Here is a 23593-nt window from a genome sequence, read left to right as displayed (position 1 = left end):
TGCGATTGCAGATGAAAGAGCCGTTTGAAATGCTTGTGATTGATTGTGTTTCTTTGCCCAGGACTGCGAGAGGACACGTGGGGATGATTGTGATGGTGGATCACATGAGTAAATTTGCTTATGTGGTTCCCATCAAAGATAAGAGGAGTGAAACTGTTGCACGAATGGTGGGTCAAGTGATGATGCCCATGTGTGTGTGTAAGCCGGCAAAAATGTTGAGTGATAATGGACCTGAGTTTGTGGGATGGGAATTTGAAGAAATGTTGAAGGAATGGGGTATTGTGCATGTGTATTCTACTCCGTATATGCCCAGTGCGAATGGGTTGGCTGAAAGGACTGTTAGGACGATGACTGAGATTTTGCGAATGATGAGTAAGAGCGACAAGGATTGGGATATGTATGTAGGACGTGCAGTTTGGGTATATAATGCCACACTGCAGAAGAGTATAGGTGTCTCCTTGTAAATATGTGTTGAATTTTGAAAGGATTGTCAGACCGCGGTTGGGTCTGTCAGAAGGTGATCGGGATTTGTGGAAGAAAGCGAGTGAAAGGTTTGAGAGTTTTAAGATTGGGGATAAGGTGTTGAAAGAGGTGGTTGAGATGGGAAGAATGAATGTGAATAAAGTAAGGGAGAAATTTGAAGGGCCTTTTGAGATTTTGGAAGTGGGACCGAGTGGATTGAGTTATGTTTTGGGGAAATTGCGAGTAGGTGGGGGACTGGATGAGGTTAGGGCATACCATAACCAGCTCCGTAAGTGGAGGGAAGTACCACAGAATGTTCGGGAGAATGCGATGAGTGGGTGGTTGAGGGTGAATAAGTATGAGCCGACTGTCGGTGAACAAATTGGTCTGGGAGATCGACAGTTGGTGTTGGTTGAGTATGGAAGAAAACAGAAGAGTGTGGAGAGAGGAAGTGGAAGGGAAGAGTGTGGAGAGAGGAAGTGGAAGGGAAAAGCGTGAACGGCAAGGTAAAGGGGTTGGTGGTAGGGTGCAAACGGTTGATAAAGCGTGTGCTACGGATGACTTTGGGGGAATGAATGATACTTGTAGTGTATGTGGGTTTGAGTTGACAGGGACAAATAAGACTTCAGTGAGAAGGAAACTGCGTAGTGAGGAGATGGTTGATAGGATGGATAAGTCTTTGCAGGAGTTTGACAGAAGTATGGATGAACTGAGTGGTTTGGTGGCCGAAATAGGGGAGATGTTGGAACCAGAGTTAGAAGACATCGGTGAAGTGGTGAATGGAACTTGGGAGGATGGTAGTGAGGGAGATAATGGGAGTTTGAAAGACAGTGGTTTGGAAGAAGTGAATGGCGATGTAACTGAAAGAGTGTATGATGGTCCTCAAACAAGATCCAGGGGACCTGCATCTGAGCATCCTTGGGTGTTGCGAAAGGCAATTTAGTGTGGATGTTGTGAGTGTAAGGAGATGTTGTCAAATGTAATGGGGGAGGTAATATGGAGGAGTAATGATAGTTGATATTTGACAACATCTCCAAAGGTTGTGTGAGAGAGAGAGAGAGAGAGATTGGTGGAAGAATGAATGGGAGTGGTTAAATGGCGGTCGGAAGTATGTCTGTTGTGGCGCTTTTTGGGAAGTCAATGGAAGTCTGTTACGAGAGTTGTAAACAGTGAGGCGTCTGGTCAAGTCAGTGTTGGTTTTGGCAGCAGTTTTCCTTTGGTGTTTCGTTGTTTGGGTGTTATTTGATAGATTTTGGGGTTGTGAAGTTGTTGTGCGTGTGTGTCTGTCTGGTTGTGGTGAGGTTAAGAAGGTTGGTGGTGCATTTTTGGTGTCTGTGAGTGGTGGTTGGGGCAGGGTTGGTTTTGGCGGGTTGTTGTATTGCTGTAAGTCGTGTGGTTGTCGTGTTCTTTCAGGCGGTTGGTGTTCATCTGCATTTAGTTGTTGGGTTACTGAGTTTTTGTGGGGTTGTGGGTCTCGGGTGGTTGATTTGTGTTTGGTTGTCGGCGGTGGTTGTGTGTTGGCTAGCCAATAGCCTATATCCAGTGGACGACAGCACAGCCTAGTCCTAGGTATCAGAAGCCAGCGGTGAGTACCTGTTTGTGTTTTTTGTTCTGTATGTAGGTATTGGGGCAATTGTCCTGCTGTGTTTTTTAGTGTTAAGTGGAAAGTGTGATTGAGGGTGGGTTTGATAGCCAGACAGGTTAAGTTTATGTGGGGAGGTTACTTGTTTTTTGTGATCCCGCCACACAGTGTATGCATTTTACCGATTACTTGAAGAATAGAATGAATTCTTCCTCATGACTTGGAATGCAGAATTGTTGGTTCAGAAATTCTTCCGCAATAAAAGAAATTTTTGTGTGTGCTTCAGAAGATATTTGCTAATGCTACGCTGACAGACCTTCAAAACAATTCTCTTTAATCACCTGAAGAATGTTAATCCATTTCTGTTTACCTGGTCAGAACCTTTATAATTCACTTGTCTGACAACAACAAAGATTTTTTTTCAAAGATGTATTAACTGTTCTGCACATTTTTTTAAACATTATGAACACACACACACACACACAGTGCATATGTACTAATACCTGCTAGAGAGAGAGAGAGAGAGAGAGAGAGAGAGAGAGAGAGAGAGAGAGAGAGAGAGAGAGAGAGAGAGAGAGAGAGAGAGAGATTCCTTTTGTAAACATTTTCTGGATTTTTTTTTTTAATCTTGGGGTTTTCTAAGGTCAGCTCCTGGGATTTAGTAAGGAAAATAATCTGAGTAGCAGCACACACCTAAATGACTCTGATCAGCTGTTAGCACGCCAAACTACCAACCTTATGAAATGACGCTCTACTATCCATAAAATTTTTTCGGTTTATAGAATTTCGAATAAAGGATTGTGTACCTGTACATTAATGTTCAGTTTCTGACTTAGCCTACTACTTGGCTACATTCTGACACTGTTTTTTAACATTTTATTACTCATATATTTTAACTTCATCATTTTATAACTTTATACTATAAAGGTATAAGCCACAGAGGAAAAATAAACAACAGAGTTTCTGCAAGATCTTTCGACTCAAAACGTTCTTTACTCAGCAGATAAACTGCTGAGTAAAGGATGTTTTTAAGTCGAAAGATCTTGCAGAAACTCCATTGTTTATTTTTCCTCCATGGCTTATACCTTTATTTATAGATTTATCAGGTTCCAAACTTTCGTGACTCAGGTATACATAATTCTATACTGTATAATTTTCTTTAAAATAGATAGTGTGGTTTAACAGATTTAGCCTATATTCCCGAGTTAGCCTACCCAACCCTAAGTCTAACCTACAGTACTAAAATTCTCAGAATCTGCACATTATCATTGGTGACTTTCATATCCGACATTTCATATCTTCATAATTATCGCAATTCGTTTCTAAGTATATTTTTTATTGTAGATGAAAAAGAGATGAAAAAAAATAAAGAATAAATTTTGGTGATCACCGCATTTGAGTATCGCCATGGCTGTCTAAACGTAAACAAAGCACACGGCCATCTATTGAGGAAAATGAACACTAAACTATTTGCTAATGAAATAAAGATTTTCTAGCATGGATATAGATTTATGCTTGCACTTCTTACCTCTAGCATCATATAATCTCATGGGTTGTATACCAAATAGGTAAATACACAGTTACTTAAAAAATTATCAAAACTTTCTCTCAAGCGCACACACAGTAAGGAATTTGTGCTTGACAAATGTCTTTTTGTTTTGATTAAAAGTTTTGGCTTGGTTAAGCCTTCTAAAGTGGAATATTTAAAAAATATGTATTTATTCTCATAAGGTTAATATAAAAAACATATTTGACTAAACATATTTACTTTTACTAATAACTATTTTCATAAAAACAAAGGATATTTGCCATAATTTTTGCTGCTTTAAAGTTTTAAAGTGGCGCATCCCTGGTGGCGGCGGAACGAGCTAATAGCGGCTGATTTAAAACAAAGCCGAACCACAGGAGTTTCCAGACCATAGAATGCCGGTTTCAAGAGGTTCAACTGTACAATGTTCTGAACATTTGGGTTCTAAAGTCATACTAGTCAAGATTGTAAATTATTCTGCAGCTTAAATACAACACAAAACATTTTTAGTTTTTTCATATACGTACATAAAATATTTAATTATTAATAGGTAAATTTAAATGGAAATGGATGTAAAAATCTGGAGAAAAAAAAAAGGCTGGACTGAATTTTGAGAAAATATACTCCCCAAAACTGAAGTGCATTTTACATGCTGGAAAATACATTAATTCAGATTACTCACTGTATTAGACCTAAAGCCCACTTTGAATTTTGCCCATTCTTGTACAATGTTCTTAACATTTGGATTCTAAACCTATACTAGTCAAGATTGTAAATTACTCTGCAGCTGTAAAAAACAAAGATGCATTAATTATAAATACCACAAAATATATATACAAGGCTTTAATTGTCATCCTCACAATCCAGTACACACACAAAAATAATTATGGCCATTTATGGTAAAGGAAAGTTACACAAGTCACAAAAATCTTTGAAAATTATTATATATATAGAAAAAAAACTCTTAATTATTCATGATTTTCAATAAGATTTTCTAATTCCTGATTTTCAATAAGATTTTCTATCATGAAGTTAAAATGGTAAACTATTACGGTGACAAAGCCAAAATAGCAAACAAATGACTGAAAATCTTTTAGTCCTTGGTGGTTAAATAAAGTAATTCATACAGTTTACACTTAAAAACAACCTTCAACTAACCCACCAAACATTCTGCAATCCATCACTGTATTTATAATTTCTATCGCTCTACAATTAATCAGTGCATATTAGACATGTTATAATACATAAAAAATGCTTAATTACCCCCAGATGGGACTAGATATGGAACAGCTTTATTTGTTTCACTATTTAACAAATTTTCTATTTGGCCATAATTGATTTTCTTTTTATTTGAATGATTTACATCAACTATTACTTCTGGTTTTTCTAGCACAACAGTTTCAGCTCGAGTTTCTTTCAAGGACACACTACCTTTGTGTAAAGACATAGGATTCTTACTTTCCATTAAATAAAGTTCTTTAATCTGGGATAAATCCTCATTATTCACTTTCTGTTCTTTTAAATAATCAGCAACATAATCTCCATAATCTCTGATTAATTCTTTTAAATTTTCCTTATCCACAATGTGTGTAACATCACCTCCAAATTCATTGTAACCCTTTAGCACTATGCTGGCCTTCAACAACCCTGCTTGGATAAGGTTGTATACATTTACATCCTCTATTATATCTGTCTGCAAATTACCCTTAGTACATTGCTGAATCAAAGGCACACTTTTTCCACAATTTCTTACTTCATCCAAATTATACTTCGAACTGTCATACAAATTACAGGTAGTTATCGACTCTTCTTGCCAATGCCAAGGATTTCTCCTTACAGCAAGTTTATTTTGCCATTTGCTCTGCAATGCAAACTCAGGATGTGTGTCAATACTCCAAATGCCAGCTGCAGCAATAAGATCTTCAATATTTGAATCAACTTTCCTGGCATTTTCCTCTTCTGAAACCCCTAATCTATCTGCTGAATCTAGCTCCACATTTCTTATCAATGTATTAACCATGCTCTTCTGGTCTTTTGTCCATTTCTCTTTTTCTACATGAATTGTTTTAAACACAGGTTCATGCAGATTGTCAAATTCAATGGTTTTGTCTTCCCCTCCTAATTCCAAAGCCATACCAATTTCATCTGGATTGAGATATCTGTTCATTTGAGTCGAGAGAGAATGCCAAAACAAGTGTGTCTGTAAAAATAAAAGTTTTAACAGTTTACTTACAAATTATGTATTCAAACACTATTACAAACCATAAAATTTTCTTGGAACTTAATTTTTTTCACACAAATCTATACATATAAGTCCCACAATTGTGGTCATCACAGATCCTAGACATGTCATTCCCTGTATGGATATTAAGAAGTTTAACCAAATAACCGAGCCAATTTAATTGCGAGGTGTTTGTTTCCTGGTAGCAGTAGTTGTCTTTTTGCACCTTTTAAATTTAGTTTGACAGATAAATTAGTTTCATTATGGTCAGTTTTTTTTAATACTTTAGAAGGTATTCTTTCTAACCAATATATAGTCAATTTCATGTCAAAGGCCAAGTTCTGGGACATATGAGGTCATTCAACACTAATTCTGAAACAATTGTTATGATAGGGTAAAAAGTAATATTGAACAAAGAGAATATGAATGGAGGTACAGGCAGTTCCCGGTTATCAGCGGGGGTTCAGTTCCTGGGGATGTGCCGATAAGCAAAAACCGCCATTAACCCTTAAACGCAGAGCCGGTATTTCCGAAAGTATCTCCCGTAAGCCGGCGGTGTTCGCGAGTGAGCGCCAAAGCAGAAAAAATTTTTTTTTCAAAAAATCACAGCACGCTTAATTTTCAAGATAAGGAGTTAATTTTTTGCTTCTTTTTTTGTCATTGCCTGAAATTTAGTATGCAACCATCAAAAATGAAAAAAATATCATTATCATATATAAATATTGGAATATATGACTGCACGATCAAAGCAACACAAGAGAAAATATTATTACAATATGATGCATGAATTCGTAACGCACGGACGTAAAAAAAAAGCAGTTATCAAAAATTCACCATAAATCAATATATTGTGCTAGACTTCCCGTTTGTTGCAAAAGGAAGGTAATTGATTGAATATTACTAGAATGTAAGTGTTGTAGCTTACAATTGCAGTTTTCGACCATTTCAGTCGAGTTAAAGTTGACCGAAGGACGAATTTTTTCTATTTATCGTTATTTATATGAAAATATTTCAAAACTGATAAAAGCTACAACCATGGGTTGTTTTATGTTGTATTTTACATGAAATTGCGCACATTTTCATGTATAACACTTTATGTAACGGCTAATTTAAAATGGTGCAAACATTACGACAATCGGACGAAAAAATTTATGATTTTTTCGGAAGAGTTACCACGCGGACGTAAGGACAAAGTTTTTTTCATAAATTCACCATAAATCGAAATATTGTGCTAGAGACTTCCAATTTGTTGCAAAATAAAGGTAAATGATTGATTATTACTAGAATGCAAGAGTTTTAGCTTAAAATTGCGTTTTTTGATAATTTCAGTCGAGTCAAAGTTGACCGAAGGTTGATATTTTGGCACTTATTGTTATTTATATGAAAATATTTCAAAACTGATAAAAGCTACAACCATGGGTTGTTTTTCGTTGTATTCTACATGAAATTGCGCACATTTTCATATATAAAACTTTATGTAACGGCTAATATAAAACTGTGCAAACATTACGACAATCGTTAGAAAAAATTTGATTTTTTCGGCAGTTACCGCGCGGAAGTAAGGAAAAAGTTTTTTTCTAAAATTCAACATAAATCTAAATATTGTGCTAGAGACTTCCAATTTGTTGCAAAATGAAGGTAAATGATTGAGTATTACTAGAATGTAAGAGTTTTAGCTTACAATTGCGGTATTTGACCATTTCGGTAGAGTTAAAGTTGACCAAAGGTTGAAATTTTGGCACTTATCGTTATTTACATGAAAATATTTCAAAACTGATAAAAGCTACAACCATGGGTTGTATTTTGTTGTATTATACATGAAATTGCGCACATTTTCATATATAAAACTTTATGTAACGGTTAATATAAAACTGTGTAAACATTACGACAATCGGACAAAAAAAATTCTGATTTTTTTTGGAAGTTACCGCGCGAACGTAAGGAAAAAGTTTTTTCATAAATTCACCATAAATCGAAATATTGAGCTAGAGACTTCCAATTTGTTATAAAATGAAGGTAATAAAATGAAGGTAAGTGATTGAATAATACTAGAATATAAAAGTTTTAGCTAACAATTGCGTTTTTTAACCATTTCGGTAGTCAAAGTTGACCGAAGGTTGACATTTTGGCACTTATTGTTATTTATATGAAAATATTTCAAAACTGATAAAAGCTACAACCATGAGTTGTTTTTTGTTGTATTCTACATGAAATTGCGCACATTTTCATATATAAAACTCCATGTAACGGCTAATATAAATTGGTGCAAAAATTATGTCAAAGTGACTAAATAATTTCTGAGATGTGTCGCTGATGCTTTTTAGTGCGAGAAGAAAGAAATTCGCGCTTGCGCGCCTGGGTAATGATTGTAAACAAAAAAACAGCTTGATCCGTGAACTCCCAGCATCCCCCAAGGTGCATGATTCAAAAGTTTTCGCCTAGTAGGCCTATAATTATTTTTCCGCGAATTTAAAAAAAAACTTATCATCATCAATGTTTCGTACGTTGGCTTGGCACTCGACAGACAATTTTCGTCAACGTTTAATACGTCCAATCGGCGTTAAAGGGTTAACCGAAACGCAAGTGATTTATGGGGCCACAATGGCTCTTATGGCGATAACCGATTACTGGCGCCATAAGCCCTTAAGATGCGCCATAAGAACCCTTATGGCACCATAAGGTGCCTTATGGTGCTGATAACTGGAACTCATCCAGTGCCATAAAACCGGATCACCAATAACAGTCCGCCAATAACCGGGAACTGCCTGTATAGTAAAATGAATAAAAGGGGCTGCAGGTAGGGGCAAAGGGCCACTGAAGAATCTTAATAATACCTACAGTGCATTGAGGGGGTGTCCTTTGGGTATCCTAGTAGGGTATTTGATGGGGCCTATTTTGGGATGCCCTTACAATCTGACACTGCTGATTTGGTTGCTTAAAACCGAAAGGCCTATCCTTGAAAGGGAGGCACTTCGTCTTCTTCACTTTTAACAAAGGGATGCTCCCCAGAAATATATGTTAAGTAGAATCAACTCAACACCCACCAAAATGGGGTCTAATTTTGCTGAAATCCCACAATCCCGAGACGTCGCCGTACAAATGGAATCGTCATCTTCACCCGTCCCTGTTCCACAAAATTCAGTAGTCCAGTTCCTCCCAAATCTAGCTGTCCCAGCTCAAAAGAGAAAAGAATCTAGTTTCCCAAAGTCTCCTATGATTCCGAGTTTGAATAAGGTTTACTTTTTTCTGGGGGAACGCTAGGGCCGAGCACGAATTTAACACCTCCCAGTAATAATTTAAGTTAGTTGATGTATATGTAGGATAAGGTATATGTTCCTTTGTTAAGGGTACAACCGAGTAGGTAGTATATAGCAGGCAAGTGTTCTTATTGGCAAGCGGAAGACAGGGCTGGTCACCATATCCAAACATTCACTTACTCTAACAGCCCACATGTTCCAACTATGAACTCAGCCATAACAGTAATACCGGCATTCTAGGGATTATTAAGTGTGTTTACATATGCGTAAGAAGTGACCGGGGCCAGTCATGTCCAAAAGTACAAGTAACAGCGGATGTTAAAAAAATTATCGCTAAAAAGGTAGTATCACCCTGCGTATGTCGAGTTGGGGCTCACCGTGTCTTAGGTAGGCAAGCAATAGCCTAGGCTCACTACAGGAATATTGTAGCCCCTCATATGTAGTATAGGGGTTAACTTGTAAGTAGCGGTCTTGTTAACAAGTGGGAGACAGGGCCGCTCATCATGTCCGAATGTCCAATTAGGCTAACAGCCCATATGTTCGAACTACTAACTTGGCCAAAATAAATACACATCCTTGGATTCTACGAAAAATTAAGTTTATTTACATATACGTAAGAAGTAGCCCAGGCCAGTCATGTCAGAATGTCCAAGGGGTAGTTTACAGTTTAGTTGGCCAGGCTGAGCAACTCTTCATGTCCGAGCGTCCACTTAGACTAACAACCCATATGTTCAAACTATGAACCCGGCCAAAATAAACAAACACTTTCGGATTCTACGAAAAATTAAGTTTATATACATATATGTATTAAGTAGCCTAGGCCAGTCATGTCCGAATGTACAAGTCAAAGCAGATGTTCCAAAAATGATCGTTAAAAAAGCAATGTTACCCTGTAGACATGGGAGTCAGTGTGTCAATAATGAGAAATGTTTCTTAGGTAGGCAAGCAAGATCCTAGGCTAGCAGTGTCCGTAGGAATATCCATGTAGACTACCGAAATGTAGCCTTCTCTATGTAGTGTAGGGCAAACAATATCCTAGGCTAGTGGTGTTCGTAGGAATATCTGTGTAGTCTACCGTAATGTAAGCCTTCTGTGTGTAGTGTAGGGGGTCAGCCACACAACCGTTTTGTGGATTTCCTAGTGTTAATTGTCGTCGTATTTGTTTACTCCTCACCCAAAAACCCGTTTCCCAATAGGGCCCCCCTTACCGTTTTACAAAAATTATGCCTGAAGATAAGATTTCCATTTGCCCTTTATCATGTGTGTATCCCCACCCAAAAACCTTGGTTCCAAACAAGGTCCCCCTTACCGTTTTTATGGGCTTTTGTATAATCTTTTACAGCATGTTTTCGAAAATCAGGCCAAAACATACACGCTGGCTTTATAAAGTTTTACCAAAATATTATCTTCCATCCGGCCGCCATCATATCGCACCATCTTGTTTGTATTCGTCCGCCAATTTTCTAGCAGAGGATAGTCTTTGACAACTAAACTGTAGGTGCTCCTAAGAAAATATCTTGTCATGCCTGCATATATCAAAAGAATGTTACTGTCTGATGAATAGAATACTGTATAGTGCTGGAAGTGCTGCAGAAGAATTTACAGTTGAGAACCATAGTCGTGTTGTTGAAACTTTTCCAACAAAATCGTTATTTCTCAGGCCAACTTCAACACTGTTATTTTCATCCCATTTCCCCATATACTTCCTGTACCATTTTAAATTTATAATTCATATGTCTCTCCATGTACTTGATACCGAAAAGGCTTTCTAAAACTAATTTTATTTCCAAGGCCTGAAAAGGACAATACATAGATACTTCAAACAATCCAACTGTCTAGAAAACATGGTATTTATCTGATTAATCAGGTGTTATCTTGTGTTATAGCTATCAGGGCCGTTGATGTGGTGCCTGACAAGATGCATGGTGACTCCTGGCTGATACAGAATAAGGGTGCAGCTCTCTAGGCACTGTTATTCTTATGGAAGTCAGGAAAGAATTTCAATATCTGTACATTAAACATATAAAACTAAAAAGATTTTTCTTTAAGAAGACGTTAGCTACTGATGCAAAATGGATTTTTTTCACTTGCATCTTTGCTTCCTACAAGGAAGGTGAATGATTGAGTATGGATGTTCAAATGTAAGCATGCTTTTAAGAGACTACCCTTATTCAATATCTCTTATTTTGCTTTGGGACACCACTTCTGTGATAGCTTTTTTAAATAACCTTCGACCTCCTACTTAGCTTCCACTAAACCAGCTTCCAAACTAATTTACTATTAGACACACTTTTTAAATTTTTAAATTATCAAAAATTATCAAAAACCTGACAAGCATCCAACGCGGCCGCACTGGAGATGGGAGACAAGAACACCAAAGGCTAAGCTAAGCCAGGTAGTTATAAAAATTATTGCTAATAAAAAATTGAAAAACAAGCCTAATTACGTATTACAGTAAATTGTACTACTAGAAGAAAGTATGAAATCATATGTAAATTTACTCTCCTTTCAGGAAACTAAATTTAATTTACCATAAATAAGCGATGTTCATGTTACCAGGTCAGGTCACCAGGCCGGTGCTATGACTTTGGCCTGTCAGCCATTTGCAATGAGTGGATGTAAACAAAATCATAGCGTCGGCCTGGTGGCCTGTCACTGTAATACAAACGTCGTTTAATTATGGTAATTTCATTTTTGTGTCATCTGAAGGCATGTATAAATTTGCATGATTTCATACTTTATTTAAGTACAGGCAGCCCCAGGTTAACGGCAGGGGTTCCGTTCCTGAGGGCCCGATGCTAAGTGAAATTCGCCTCTAACCAAAATTGCATTTGATTGTTTACATGTTTTATCATTGCATTAAATGTATTGTGAAATAAAATTTTATTTTTTGGGCTCTGGCTGTGTCGTCCTAATGAAAGGTTCCCTTAGGCAGCTTTCTAGAGTACAAATACTGCTAAATGTACCAGAGAAAAAAAGGGTATGTGGAGTTCCAACCCCCACTGCTGCTATCCAATATGGATATCGTGTATGTAACAGGGACGTATGCAAGCATAGCCACAGCTATCTTACCCCGCATAGATTTAACCTCGTCTGCTAGGAAGGGGTAATGATTGATATTGAGGAGCCGTTACATCGCCTATGTCTCCCAATATCAGTGTGTGTAGCTAGCGACAGACCTACGTCATTCCCTTTTAGCAGCCAGCTAGAGATCATTACCTGTAACTGTGCCTCCTGTTATTTTGCTACTTTTTCTCTGATTTTGGATAATGGCTTTGTTTTCTCCTCCTCCTTCTAAGAAGTTGAGTATTTTTAGACATTAAGAGAGTCAATTATGAGCTCTCATCCCCTTTAATGCTATTTAGCCAGAGTTTTTTTGGGACCGGTTTTGGCCTAGTGGCAAACTCCGGTCTCGCCGCCTTACGAAGCTCACAATGATTTTTATATTTTATTTTATATATATATTTATTTATTTATTTATTTTTTGATAGGATATTTATTATTTCCTTTATTTAGGTCTCTATCTTAGCTAGCTTCATCCGGTCCTTGGCCTTTGGCCTTCGTTGGACTTCGTTAGTTAGCCTACTCCACCCGCTGGAGTTCCCCCTGAATTTCAGGTTGACGTTGGGACCGTTCTCCAGCCTTTGCTGGATGAACTTCGCTGTCGCCCGTCAGGGGTAGCCTGTCCCTAGTCCTGGCTGTCTTCGGACTTGCCTATCGCCAGTTCCCCAGTTACTGAGGAAAAAGCCATCCCTAACCTCGAGGAGTGCAAGCTGACCTCACTGGTGCTACTGAATGACTCGAGATATGGAAAGGGGTCCACCTCACTTTCAGCGTGGGAAGCTGGCTAATGATTGCGCTAGTCAGCAATTCCAGGAACAATTACCCCTACTTCCCGAAGCCCTCCTCAAAACAGAGTATGAGAGCAGAGTCCACCTGTCAGTCTCCCTGTCTCACCAGACTATGTTGGAGGTAATGATCAACAATAACCCAGGCAAGGACCTCTACACAGCCCTGGCTAAATCCCATGCGATCGCCATACAACGGGACTTAAATGCCTTCTGTCAGGCACGCAGGGCATGCCGGAAACAAGTCCTTGCCAGCGCCAAGGTTCGGCATGAGCCTTAAATGCCTGATCAACTCTTTGGTTTGGGGTGATAAGCTATTCCCCGATGATCTGGTTAAAGAGATCCTTGATATCGCTGTCCGGGAGAATGGAAATCTTCTTGAGAAGTGGGATGCTTCCAGTTACAAGAGGAAGTTTACCCCTGGCCAAGGGCCTCAGCCCAAGTCTGGCAAGAGACCCAAGTAGACGTCACACCGTCGAGCTGGACCTCTTCCCCCAGCTCCTGTGTACCAGATGCCTCCTCCTCCTTACCGGCCCCCTCTCCTGCCTACAACCCTTACTATGAACAAGGTAAGGCCAACTTTCAGGCCTACCACTCTGGACAGAACTTTCCCAAGAGAGCTGATCACCATGGCGGTAAAGGCCGAGGTGCCAGCAACAAACATCGAGGACACCACCAAGGCAAACGTGGAGGCAGAGGAGCTGGACAAGGCAAACAATGAGACCCTTCCGGTAGGGGGTCGCCTAGTCTTCTTCAAAGATCAGTGGACATTCAGCGACTAGGCATTCAGTGTAGTGTCCGAAGGTCTTGGATGGAAGTGGAAGTCTCCATCTCTTCCCCCTAAGTGGTTCTTCCAGGACTCAACACCTTTCCTGGAAGAGTATGTTCAGGATCTCTTGGCCAAATGAGTCATCCGCCCAGCCAAGTCCTTACGATTTCAAGGCCGTCTCTTCTGTGTTCCCAAGAAAGGCTCGGACAAGAAGAGGGTCATTCTGGATCTGTCTAAGCTCAACTTCATTCAGTACAACAGGTTCCAGATGCTAAGTATTTCACAAATACAAATCCTACTACCCCTTGGGGCATACACTATCTCCATAGATCTTACCGACGCTTACTGGCATCTGCCGATGTCATGTCGCTTCACCCCCTACCTTGGTTTCAGACTCAAGGCAAAGGCTTATGTATTCAGAGCTATTAACTTCAAGCTCAACATAGCTCCACGGATCTTTAACAAACTAACGGATACCATCATTCAGGTCCTATGGAATCGGGGAATTCAGGTGGCAGCCTATCTGGACGACTGGATAGTCTGGTCATCCAGCCAGGAAGGTTGTCTCCAGATGGCCAAGGACACCATGGCCTTTCTCCAGTCTCTGGGATTTCAAATAAACTTTAATAAATCTCGTCTGACTCCTTCCCAATCCTTCCAGGGGCTTGGCCTAGACTGGAACTTGGTAGACCACCGTCTGTCTCTTCCCCCATCCAAGCGTCGGGAAATAACAAAGACAGTCCGTCAACTCTTAAGACAAAAGGTGATTACCAGACGAATGCAAGAGTGTGTGCTAGGCTCCCTCCAGTTCACCTCCATCACGGACCCCTTGCTCAAAGCCAGACTCAAGGACATCAATCGAGTCTGGCGTCGCAAAGCCACCAAACGCTTAAGAGATCGGCGCACAGTCACACCCGACTTGTTGCGCAAACAATTGAGATCCTGGACCTCATCCCGAAGCCTCTCAAAGTCGATCCCTCTCGTTCATCCTCCCCTGTCGGTGGTCATTCACTGTGTCGAATTTCGACTCAGAAACTAGTTCTGGTGATCCCTGATGTCGATGACATTACATGAAAGTGTTCTAGTGTTTAGAGCTCATGTTTCTTTAGTTTCTGATGCGTACATTAAGTTCAGGGGTTGCGTGTATTTGGGTTTTTGAGGTTATTTACTTCTGTGTCATATCCAAAGTGAGGATAATTCTTGTTTTGTTTAAGTTCATCCATTTGTTTTGTACGAGTCAGTTTTTCGTTTGAGTATGTGTTCGGAGTTCGGATACAACTAAGGTTTAAAAGCATTACTGTGACACTTATTGTTTATAAAAAATATTGATTATTTAACTGTCATTATATCATTTATATTATTGAATCTAATTCCTTTTTCCATTTAGAAGTGTCCTCCCTGATTACCATCTTACAGCCGATTATTTATTTCTTTGTATTGTTTATTGCAGAGAACATTCATTGTGTTTTCATGCTAGATTTTCGCGGTTAAAACTGCTATTGTTACTGTATTGACCATGTTGGTCTAGTGCCACTGTACACTGAGGCACTTGCCGGGTCTTTTGCATTAAAGTTATTTAGCTAATTAGCAATAATGACAAGGTAGAGGTGAGTATATTGTTGATGGGCCATCACAATAGTAGATCATCTATTCAGAGTTATTTTGCATAGGATAGTTTATTTCAACTTATTATATTGTACTAGGTCTTATTAGACCAGCATTACCATTCTAGTAGTCTAGCCTATCGTTAAGTTAGGACTAGCCTAGGCTACGCTATCCAATTATCATTCCAAGACTTGACTTGCTTATCAAGTCTACCATTTGGTATTTATTGATTGGCCAGTAGGTCTAGGTACCGTAACCAGTAGTAGGCTATTGCCCTGTCTGTTGTTAAGATTGGATAACCAACAGCGTGTGGTTTCCACATTTAACCAGGTTTCAGGATCTGTTGATCCATATATGTCCCAAATCAAGTTAGGAACTTGGGGCTAGTATAGTTTATATAGTTTATTAGGCTACTATTAGCCTAGCATTAGGCTTGTTAGGTTTGCTAAGACCCGTGCAACTTTACCCGGTCCCAGGGGGGACCACGGCAAGCTCCATTAGTTGTGTTCTGCTGACCCACTATAGCTCTCAGTATAGGCCTAAATATATTAAATTTTTCACTTTCATAAGCTAAAGTAATCTAGCCTAGCCTATGTGTTTGTCATACTCACAGGCTAGTCTACATTCATTTGCATTCATAGGCTATGGTTGCCTGTTCTTTGTTTTCATTTGTGAATTGTAATGGGTGGGATAATGTTGATGTAATATTGAATTATTGTGTATATGGTCACATCCAATTGATATAAGTTTGTTTCCGAATGGTTACTCATTTTAGCCTATAGCCATGTCCTGAAAGTTATCCACAAGTCACTAGGCCTAGGCCTACCAATCATTTTCTCCTTTTAGCTGCGAATATTGTGATATTTATGGTACCATTATGCTGCCCAGTACTGTAAGGTACGTGAAAGTAACATTTTGTTGACCTGCTTCAGTCACTTTTACCCGTTACCTTTGGAAGTGTTACTGACATTATTATCCGAGAAACATTTTATTACTTTATTCATCTGTGGAGTTTTTGAATTTACCAACTTTCCTCCACAGCATAAATAAAAGTTTGTGGTCCTTCGAACAGACCCATCCTTGACGAATTGGGGGGGGGGGGGGGGGGGGGGGGGGGGGGGGGGGGACACTTTGCCTCCCAACAAGTGCAGGTTAATTGGTCGACAAAGTTTCAGAGCTTCCATATCAACATCTTGGAAGCGATGGCCATTATTCTATCCCTCAAACAGTTGAAACACAAGAGAAGCTCGCACGTCCGTTTGGTGCTGGACAGCAATGTCATAGTGAACTGCAACAACCAACAGGGCTCCAGGTCATGCCCAATCAATCATGTCATGATAGCCATCTTCTCGCTGGCCAGATGCAAGAAGTGGCATCTCTCTGCGACTCATCTAGCTGGGGTCAAGAACGTGATAGCAGAGACACTGTCGAGAGCAGCACCCCTCGAATCGGAATGGGCTCTAGACGATGCATCATTCTCTTTCGTGCTGGACAAAGTCCCAGATCTCCAGGTGGATCTGTTTGCAACGACAAACAACCACAAGCTTCCCAAATATGTCTCCCCGGTCCTAGACCCTCGGGCTGTGGGGATGGACGCGATGACTCTTGACTGGAATCAATGGGACAGGATTTACCTGTTTCCTCCAATCAACCTTCTTTTCAAGGTACTTCACAAGCTCTGGTCCTTCCAGGGCGTAGCTGCCATCATAGCCCCAAAGTGGCTGAAGTGGAACTGGTTTTCTCTGACACTGGAACTCAGCCTACATCTGATTCCACTCCCGGCTCCAGTTCTCACTCAGGAAGTCCAGAAGAAGACTGTCTTCGCTTCATCCTGGCTAACGAGCAATCTCCATTTGATGATTTTCTCGAATTCGCAGTCCACAGACGCTTGGCGTCCAGAAAGCTAACATAGACTTCCTGGAATCCTACAAGGCAGAGGGCACCAAGAATTAAAATACAGTGGGGCATCGCTTAATCACAGATCAGTATTAACGGATCCAGTTAATCACATGTTTTTTCTTGGACCGCTTCTCATGCTACATCGCTGGTATGAATCGCTGCATCACAGGTTTGTCGTGTTGCGTATGCGATGTTTTTCGGTAGGCTAACCCTCGGCCGCGGTCCGATAACTACCAACAAACATTTAAAGACTCAAATTATGATATTAACTGACAATAAAGGTAATAAAACCATTCTCACCTTATATATTATTGTCCTATCTTCGTAATAAATAACCTATTCAAGGTTTATGTACGACGTTCATTGGTAGGCTAAGCGTAGTTGCAGTGCGATAACCACCAACGTACACAGACAGATTCACATTATGATATTAACTGACAATAAAGGTAATAAAATCATTCTTACCTTATATATTATAGGTATATCTTCATAATAAATAGCCTATTCAAAGAATAATTCCACATCACTGCACTCAACTTATTGTCGGAGTGGCCAGCCACAAAATGTAAGCATATAACTTTACGAAAATGGTTTATGTATACGGTTGCGTTCAAAGCGACATTTTTTGTTTGATAAACTTCTAGAAATTTTAATAGTAGTAGTAGTGTAATTACGGTAGTAATAACATTAAGGCTAAAATTAATTCAAACTTCATTATTATTTTGGCAGTATTTGTATATAACTTCTCTGAACAATGAAGTCATACAAACGCTATTTGTCATAGATTATCGTAAGTATTGCTGTTTGTTATTGGCGACGAAGCGTTAACAAAATACGTAAAAGCATTGTCTACCTTATATATTATCGTCATATCTTCATAATAAAAAGGCTATTCGTGGAGTAATTCCATATCAGTGATATCAACTTTTATCTATGCGAGGCCAGCCAGCTGACAAAATGTACGTACGTATATGAAAATCAAATTATGGTAGCGTTCACAGCAAGATTATCTTTCGAAATTTTTATAGTACTATTCATGCTACATAGTAATAATGTTTGGAATATACGTAACATTCATTTTCAATACAAAATATCATCGTTATTTTGGTAGTGAATAATAGTTCAGAATTATCATACATACACTGCATTGTTATGGGTTTGTGGCAGTGATAAATCAACCAAAATAACGTTTTCCTTTAAGTCAACGCGTTTAGGAAAAACATGACATAGAATTGACTTTGCGACTTCGTTCACTTTGATATTTTTAACGATACAATAACTATCATTTGTACTACTAAAACCATCTTCACATAACTAATTTTTCGTAAGATATGTGTTGTTGCAAAAGCTAGCTTATACATAAAAGGCTTTTATAATTTAAGTCATCAGAGATATATATAATGTACCCAACATCATTGTGGGGAAATTTACTACTGTTTCCTCGGATATTGAAATACTTTAGCATCATTCAAACACTAATAATATAATGCATAAATACTAGGCTATACATATATACATCGTATACAAATACTACATACAGTTATATACACATACTTTTATATACAAAGTTAATCATATGAGTAGTGATCAGACGACAGCTGTGCACTGAACTACGTACGTACTACATACCTGTAAAAATAAAAAGAAATTTGTTTAAACCAAATACATTAGTATATGTGCTGTACCACCTTAAACTGTCATGCTAAATCACTTTATGTATACGTATAGCAATATTTCAAAGTTTAATGGTAACTATTACATAGAGCAAATTGGTACTGTACTCACCAGTGATCAATGTTGACTGAAGATACACTAACGATGGTGAATTAGCTGTGCAGTCGAATGAAAATGAAGATAAGACTGCACAGCAAAGCAGAGGAGCTACGTCTCCTCTGGGGGCGTCCCTTCCTCCTCTTCAGGAGGCGTTTCAGGGGCTGGAGGGGCCTTCTTCGTCACTGAAAAATAGCTTGTGATGGGCAGCTGCTGCACCTGCTTCTTCATGGTGCTCAGAAGGTGTGCATAGGGGCTCAGTGCCCCATCAATGCTATTGACGAACTTAAGGGGGCCGGCCGGCTAATGCCGTTTTTTAACGACAGGACTTTGACATTCATACCACTTAATAAGGTGACTTGGGACATCTCCAAACCGCATATGATTTTCGCCTCTGACCTTCGGTTTTGTGACGCCAGGGCGATTTATCCCGAAAATAACAACTTTTCAAATTATATCTCCTCCCTTGATATTTAATATTAAGACCTGGGATTACTACCTGATGTAGACCTCCAATCGAATGGAGTGTTTTTTTTTCTATAAGTCATTTTTTTGCTAGATATGAATTTTTCAATATGGTAAAAAAATAAACCCTATAAATCACGAGAAAAAAATTTATAATAAAAAGACGAAACAAAAATTGGAAAAAAGGGCTCTATTTGGTTGTTCTATAATGTCTTTCTGAGTTATATACCAAATTCCAATGTTATAGCTTTAAAACTAAGTGAGGAGATAGACTTTGAAGGTCAATAAGTATAGTTTTGAGATACGGGCGTTCAAAGTTTTCCTTCGTATTTCTATAGAGACAATGTTAATAAATAATGATTATTATGAATGTATATTTGTTTTTTGTGTATTAATAAACCAAACCTATTTTATTTATCATAATTTAATCATAAATGATGATCCCTTTGCTCATATATCGTAGCCTGGGGCACTGCTTGAGGCAAGATGGGGCACTCCTTCCTACGTAACCCCCTCTCTCCCCTTCACTAACTCGGCTTATTACAGCGAATTTTCTTCTTCTGTATGTTAGCGAGATGTTTTCCTTGTATTTTCCTCTTTGGCATGATGACATTCTTGCCGAAACAGAGATAAACAAACATAAATGCAGGAGAATGTCAGAGGTGAAACTCGAAGATGTACTCTCTTTTTACAAAGACAATTTAATAAATCATGATTATTATGAATTTCATAGTCCATTTTGGGTATTAAAAAACCAAAACTATGTTATTTATCATAAATGAAGATCTCTTTGCTCAAAGATCGTAGCCTTGGGCATAGTGTGACATGTGCTGTCAGGCAAGAAGGGGGCGTTACTAAGCAACCCTCCCCTCTCTCTTGACTAACTACGCGTATATTATGATATTCTGTAATAATGCTTGAGCGATTTTTCTTCGTCTGTATGTTAGCGAGATGTTTTGCTTGTCTTTTCCTCATTGGCATGATGAACTTCTTGCCGAAACATTCATAAACATACGTGAAAGCAAGCGAAAGTCACGAGGTGAAACTCGAACGTGTAATCTACTTGAAGTCTATGGTCGCACTGATTCATGGTTGAACCAGATACTCGCTTCTGCGAGCCACGGAATCTCTACAGATGCCATTTCTCACAATTTCTTTGCCAATAATTATCAAAATTTACGATAACAAGAAATATTGCATTTTCTTGTATGGATGAATGTTTTAGGGTTATTGAGTTATGTTTACTAATTACCTTGTAACTACGAAAGTAAGAGGAATTTTGACGAAATATTTCGTATACGTATTCTCAATTGCCATATGAAGCTCCATGAATTTTTTCATGACTTTGCATTTTTCACCCTATACCACTGTATATAGGGGTTCCGGCCGGCCCCCTTAAAGGCACGTTCTACGCAAGGATCCCGTTCCAAAATGGTCTCCTTCGCCTCCTTGAACAACCTAATATAATTGTCCAGGAAGTCCAAGGTAAGACCCCCATCCTCATCCCCCTCGTTCCCTGAGCCTGTCGAGTCTTCGTCGTTGTCGATGACAGAGTCAATCATTTCTTCCAGATCCTGGTCCGTTAAGAGTTCAGAGTGTGTGTCGATCAGGGATCCTACTTCATCCTTGGTGATGTCGTTGAATCCTTCTCCACCAAGGATCTTCGCCAATTTGACGGCATTATCTATTGCAGAACGTTGAATTTCTTGTGGAGAAAATCCCTTGTAATCGTTCACACACTCAGGCCACAACTTCTTCCAGCAGGATTTCAGGGTCTCTTTCTTCATATCCCTCAATGACCTATCGATGACGTTCAGACAGGTAGCGATTGTGAATTTTCGCCAATAACCTTTCAGCGTGAATTCACTATCGTCATCCATTGCCTTGACTAGGTGATCGAGGGAGTTCCGGGTGTATAGTGCCTTAAAGGCACGGATTACGCCCTGATCCATGGGCTGCAGAAGAGAGGTGGTGTTCGCAGGGAGGAACTCGATCTGGACTCCCTCATAACAAAGATCAGCAGGGTGGCCACCGGCATTGTCCATAAGCAACAAGACCTTGAACTCCATACACAAGTCGCTGAGGTATTGCTTGACTTGTGGAATGAAGCTTTGAAGGAACCACCGTTCCATAAGGACTTTGGTGATCCAGGCCTTGGAGTTATGCATCCAAAACACTGGCAGCGTATGCATATTCTTATTCTTGAGGGCCCTGGGTTTAGTGGACTTGTAAATTAAACCTGGCTTCAACATGAAGCCCGCCGCATTGCCACACGTGATAAGGGTCACCATATCCTTGTGTGCCTTGAAAACCGAGGCTCTGGCTTCATCTTTCATAATACATGTACGTGACAGCATCCTCTTCCAGAAGAGGCCAGTCTTGTCCATATTGAAGACCTGAAAAACATAAAAAGATTAAAATGAATAAAGTATGTAATGTTAATGATGTTTGAAATTAAAAAAAAATATAATAATAAAAGAATTCAGTTAAACTATGTAACAAAAGTACAAAATCGTATACATAAAGTTAAAACCAAAAGCTGATTAGCTTTTTGAAGGTTTCTGGATAATTTTGTGCAGCGTCCAAGTCTGCTGATGCAGCTTCGCCATGCAAGGAGACATGCTTGAGCTGAAATCTCTGCATGAATCTCTGAAACCAGCCCTTGCTAGCTTGAAACCCCTGAAGAGCTGAAGAAAGTCCTGCTTTTGGCTCTTCTTCATCAGAGGCTTCGTCGAAGCCTAAGTAGTCTGCTTCTTGAGCTACGTCGCTGCCTTCGGTCTCGCTGCCATTTGAAAATTTTGTGTTGAGCTGCCGTGCCTTCTCACATATGAATACACGACCAAGGGGAAAGTTCTTCTTACGGCAGTCGTGTATCCACAGTGCCAAGGCAGACTCCATGCGTACCACATCCTGGTCTCGTACAGTACTCATTTTCTTAGCGCTGCCAAGAAAACTAATGCTGATAGCCTTTCTTATCTCTACCTCCTCCTTCTGGATGGACCTGAAAATATAAAGAAAATTCATTAATTAATTATCGTTACTGCATATAGTATACGTATACGTATATGCATTATTTGTACATTATAAGCACTTTCGTTGATAAACGATTACATACCTGACTGTACTTTCATAGACTGCAAAATGGCGACCTACGGCTGCAAAATGTTGCCTGCTTCAACCATATCAAGCAATTCCACCTTCTGCTGGAGGGTCATGACCTTCCTTACTCGCTTAGGCTCATTGCAAGAAGCTTTGCCAGAAGCTTTACCAGAAGCAGGACGTTTAGGAGCCATGGTATGGATTAATATAAAAATACATGTGACTGGAGAGAATTAATAAGATGCTAACTGAACGATCTAACGAACGCAAATGAGGGGTCTGGACATGAGATTGCCGCATTTAAAGATTCTCTCGCTCGAATAAGTACTTGTGCATGCGCAGGCTCGCCTCTGTATGTGTTGATCTTGGGGAAAACATTTATTCAAAAGACAAAAATACACATCACAGTACGCATTTATTAGTTTGTTCCTGTGATTACATTAATACTACAGCATTGTACTTTTATTTGTACGTACAGTAAATGTTTTTATCATAAATGTGTATTCATTCACAAAATGCATATTAACCTAAAAATGCGAAAGATGACTGCCGTGACGTCAACATACATACAATCTTGTTTGTACGTACTATCGCACACAAAGTAATAAATAGTAGTTACACTGTCCCACAAACTACCCACATATTTTATATACTCTAGTAAACCCATAATAAAACACTTTTTGTACTGTAAATATAATTTCAAAATCATCTTACAAAACACAAAAAAATGAAAAGCCGTATGGTTGCGTAGTAGTACGATGCACGGACATGTTCAGTCCAGTGTTACCAATTTCGCATTTTTAATGCTACCCTTCATTTTCTTGAGGTAATTAGCAAGAAAATTTTCAGTCTAGCATCTGGCAGGAAAACTTGCACTTTTTTTTTAAATACATCTAGCATACGTATTTTGACATAAAATCTTTGCACTGTTGAGTTGAATATTTCTTTTATTCTACTATATTTGATATATCATGTAAGAAAAAAAGAACAAAATCTTGCAAAACCAGAATAGGTTTCGAAATGATTAGGAATTATGCAACGTAATGTACAAGTACAATGTGTATGTTAAAAACATGTTTGAATCGAAA

The 23593-nt window shown here is 39.0% G+C and overlaps 1 protein-coding gene across 1 annotated transcript in view; it reads right to left on the bottom strand.

The window, feature by feature from the left end:
* Positions 1-3793: 3793 nt before the first annotated feature.
* LOC135196907 (juvenile hormone esterase-like) overlaps positions 3794-23593 on the bottom strand; it is a 462912-nt gene continuing 443112 nt past the window's right edge. Inside the window, exon 11 of the mRNA XM_064223722.1 lies at positions 3794-5772. Coding sequence (XP_064079792.1) covers positions 4828-5772 — 945 coding nt within the window. The 3' untranslated portion in view covers positions 3794-4827. The remainder of the gene's footprint in view (positions 5773-23593) is intronic.

The sequence above is a fragment of the Macrobrachium nipponense genome, chromosome 18 (genome assembly GCF_015104395.2).
Source record: "Macrobrachium nipponense isolate FS-2020 chromosome 18, ASM1510439v2, whole genome shotgun sequence".
Lineage (NCBI taxonomy): Eukaryota > Metazoa > Arthropoda > Malacostraca > Decapoda > Palaemonidae > Macrobrachium > Macrobrachium nipponense.
The sequence above is the reverse complement of the archived record's forward strand: the minus strand, read 5'-3'. Positions and strand labels throughout refer to the sequence as shown.